The 4,200-nt window shown below is 37.4% G+C and overlaps 1 protein-coding gene across 1 annotated transcript in view; it reads left to right on the forward strand.

The window, feature by feature from the left end:
* Nucleotides 1-4,200, forward strand: part of LOC107664979 (E3 ubiquitin-protein ligase TRIM33-like) — a 27,011-nt gene that overhangs the window by 14,197 nt on the left and 8,614 nt on the right. The window contains 2 exon segments of the mRNA XM_016455683.1: nucleotides 251-403; nucleotides 2,174-2,224. Of these exon segments, the coding sequence (XP_016311169.1) occupies nucleotides 251-403; nucleotides 2,174-2,224 (204 nt within the window).

Here is a 4,200-nt window from a genome sequence, read left to right on the forward strand (position 1 = left end):
GGCAGAAGGCGAACAATCGTTTCGCGCTCGGTGTGAAAGTACCGTTCGTCAGCGATTCGCCTCGCTTTTTTGCATCGCGCTCAGTGTGGAAAGGCCTTAATACTGTTAAATAGTATTAATAGTAGTTCTTTTTCATTTGGGATGCACATATAATACCTAATGTTGAGTTGAAGGGCGAATTAAATGGTTTGGAAGAGATCCCCATGTTCAACATTATAGTTTTAATGCTGAAGCCTTGATTTCTCTCCAGGTACCCAATTACTATAAAATAATAAAGCATCCTATGGATTTGACCCTGGTAAAGCGGAAACTGCAGCGAAAACATCCTCTGCATTACAAGAGTCCTAAAGAGTTTGTGTCCGACGTGCGCCTGGTCTTTAGCAATTGTGCCAAATATAATGAGGTGAGTTCGGGGCATGTCCTTAACCTGTGTGGGGGTGCATGTAAGAAACGAGTATTTGGAGAGTATGAAAAACACTAAAGCAACACAGCATGAGAACATGTGATGGATTTGCATGAGTTCACTGCTTCTTATGGTCACCAGTACTAACTATTAAAAGAATGGTTTCAGTCAAGCTGAGCATTAATCAGCGGCTGGATGTTGAGCTTGTGTTTGTCACAGGGCTAACACACTTTGTGGTGTTTCACACCATTGAAGGGATGTTTATTTTAATGTTGCACAGTGTTTTGGTATGATACATTTGATTATTGTTCACTATTTTTATTTGAACAATAAAAATGATGATCAAATGCATGATATGAATGCCAGTTTTGCAGTCATTCACTGTTTCTGACATTCATTCAAGACCCCATGAAGCAAACTCCATGAGTTTATGTATTTCCTGTTAATAATGGAAGTTTGAGTGGGTCTTGATTTTTTTTTTTTTTTAAACGGCCAACATGCTTTAAATTGCAAGTTTTGCTAGTCGTAATGAGGAACATTCTCATTCGAAAGAATAAGTGAAATTTCTCAGCTTTTTGCACTAGCATAATATTGGTAACTTTAAAGCAAACATACCTGGACTAAAACGCTCATTTTGATTTCATGGGGTCTTTTTGGAGTCTGTATGTAAAGTGTACATGTTTAGTGACTGTGAAACTGTAAAATAAAACTAAATGGCTCTGATGCGTTCAAACTCGCATCCCATGTACACAAATTATTCAATTTCAGTTTTACATATCTTGGAAGCTATTTTTTTAGTATCATTGAGGTACTAGTTTTTATTAATATTTTTGAATCCATTTTTCTATTTTCCGTTTCATTTTAATTTAAAAGTTTTAGTAATTGTCATTTTTGGTAGTTTTTGTAACGAAAATGGATTTAGTTTCAGTTTGTCAACTAGCCTATAATAACCCTGCAAAGTTGCGTTTTTGACATAATTTTTACAATTTAGTTGATTATGAAAGTTTTGAGTGTTGTTGTGTGTTGAAGTTTGTTATTGACAGCAAATCTCAGTCATGCCATTAATTTGACATCTGCAACCGCTGCCATTTTAAATGCAGTGGCAATACATGAATCAAATATGCAATTATTACACACTGAATGTTAGAGATTTTTCGGCTTCTGTTTTACCTAAGAATGTGTACGTTTACTTCAGGTCATTTCAGTGGATGGATTTGTTCTGCACAGTATGCTTGAAATTCACAAATAGGGTGTTAGCTGTGGGGAAAAAAAGCTTTAACAGTAGAAACACTCATGTTATGAACTGTAGCACTGCTATTGTGGTGATTTATAGGGTTACTGAAATGTTTTTTCTGTGTGAAGATAACTGTAAAATGTGGTAGATATTTTACTGTCTTCACAAAACTTGATGATTGTGGCATTCATGTCAAAGAAGCACGTTATTATGAACTATTTCTGAATTTTCCCATCCAATTCATTTCGGTTGCATTTAGTTTGTTTGTTTGTCATCATTACTGGCACTGTTTGTTTTTTATTCATATTTTTAAGGCAAATCCCCTTCTAGTTTTTCTTCTTCATGAATATATAGAGGCCGTTTGCTTGTGCCTTCTAACTGAAAGGCATTTATTATGAGCAAACCGAAAATTGTGCTCCTTGGACATTTTTAAATACAGATGAGGCTGTGACCTCACTGTGTGGATGGTATAAAATCTTTCTTCCCCCCCTTTTTTTTCCTTTTTCTTTTTTTTGTGGTGTCGTTGCCCTTTTTAGATGTCTCGAATAATCCAGGTTTATGATGAGGAGAAACAGAGTAATGTTCAGGTAAGATGTTTCATACACCACACCGAAGGGTTCAGCAGTGCTGGCACCCAAAGCAGCTAAAATGAGAGTTTTAACCCTTTCTGTGCTTCTCTCCTCCTCCTCCTCACCCGTTCATCCCTGGGCCTGCATTCCACCTGCTCTCTCCTTGCCTTTCCTCATATTTCCACACTCTTTCCCCGACTCGGAAGTGGGCAAAGCCGTGAGTCTGCATTTCGAGGAGAAACTGCTGGAGATTTTTCCCGACCAGACCGACCAGACGTTCATGGAGAAGGAGATGCAAGCGGAGGCCGATAAGGATTCGGAGGACTCTGACGATGACGTCGTACAACCGAAACGCAAACGCTTAAAAGTGGACACCGAGAAGCTGTTGCACATCAAGTGAAGAAAATGAGGAAACGTCTGCAAGAAATAAACTGTCTTCCTCTCAAGCTCAGTCTTATTCTGCCTTCTGAAGGGCATTAGAATGCTGGAACTGATGCGATTCAAATGCTTAGTTTATTTCATATTCTCTCAAACCCTGACGAACCATTGTACATACAGCGTGAGAACTCTTACACATGCATTGTGGACGTTGGCGTCTTCATCGGAGGATCGATGAATGAATTGTTGGGTGTCGATGAAGACACTTGTACAGATTTAAATTAGTCTTGTTTTGGTCTGATTTAGTAAATATCATTTTTATTTTTTTTCTTTCTTAAACTATGAGTTATTATTATATTTGTAAATCTATTGTGAATGATACTTTATAAATGATACTCGTCGCTCCCTTCTGTTGTATGATAAAGTTTATCATATATGGCCCACCTGCTTCCTTTGCATGTGTATTTTCTTATTCCTACAGTTGAAATCCCTTCAGTAGGAGAAAGTTTGATCTTTATTTCCAATAAAACGGTGACTTCTGGATTGTTGGAAAGTTTAATCGCAGACCCTTTAACTCAAAAGATGCATATTAAATGGGTGTCTGTGCCATCTGACAAAAGCCAATACAAAAGTACTTTCAACAAGCATTGTTTATTTCATTCCAATTATATATAAACTACAGTACTGCCATTGTTACTTTTATACATATACTTTTCAACATCTAAGGCTATAATGGTTATAGCCTTAGATGTTGAGTAAATGTTGAAGTGAATTATTTTAAACTTTTAATTTGTATATTCCAATAATTTGAAATCCAACAAGTTCAAAAGGTAAACATTTAAAAACGCAGTATTATACAATTCTAAAACCCTCTTAAATAAAATATCTCTGAATTTTATTCTCCAAACTTTCCTGTAACTGTTGGGTTAAGAAGCGGGATACATTCAGACAAGTCAACCATATAACTAAATGTAGATTTTAAATACAATGTTTATTAACTGTGTTCCATGGCAGGGGTATTTTATGTGTCAAACTGAGGCAAGTTGTCACACGTGGGTTTTACATACGTTTATTATTTACAACATCTCACAATGATATTTGGTGCCTCGTAATTGGTTTAATCAGTGTATAATTTCTTAAAGGGGTCATATGATGCGATTTCAAATGTTCCTTTCTCTTTGCAGTGTTACAAGCTCTTTGTGCATAAAGAAGATCTGTAAAGTTGCAAAGACTAAAGTCTCAAATCCAAAGAGATATTCTTTATAAAAGTTAAGAGTCAGCCACACCTACCTAAAACGGCTCGTTCTAACACGCCCCCACATATCTACATCACTATGTGGGAAGATTTGCATAACGCCGCCCAAATGTTCACGCAAAGAAAGAAGGCGTAACTTTTATTATGTGAATGCGCTGTGTGATTCGTTGTGAAAGCGAAACTACTTTGTTTGGTCTTCCAAAAGAGGACGATATCTGCTTTGTCATGCCTGGAGCTGATCCATGCTGGTTGCTGAGGAAATACTGCATATAATACTAATACAGCCCGCCGCCTCTGCTCACTCAGCCCGCCGCCTCTTCTCACTCAGCCCGCCGCCTCTTCTCACTCAGCCCGCCGCCTC

Source organism: Sinocyclocheilus anshuiensis, unplaced genomic scaffold (assembly GCF_001515605.1).
Source record: "Sinocyclocheilus anshuiensis isolate Anshui unplaced genomic scaffold, SAMN03320099.WGS_v1.1 scaffold363, whole genome shotgun sequence".
NCBI classification, from domain to species: domain Eukaryota; kingdom Metazoa; phylum Chordata; class Actinopteri; order Cypriniformes; family Cyprinidae; genus Sinocyclocheilus; species Sinocyclocheilus anshuiensis.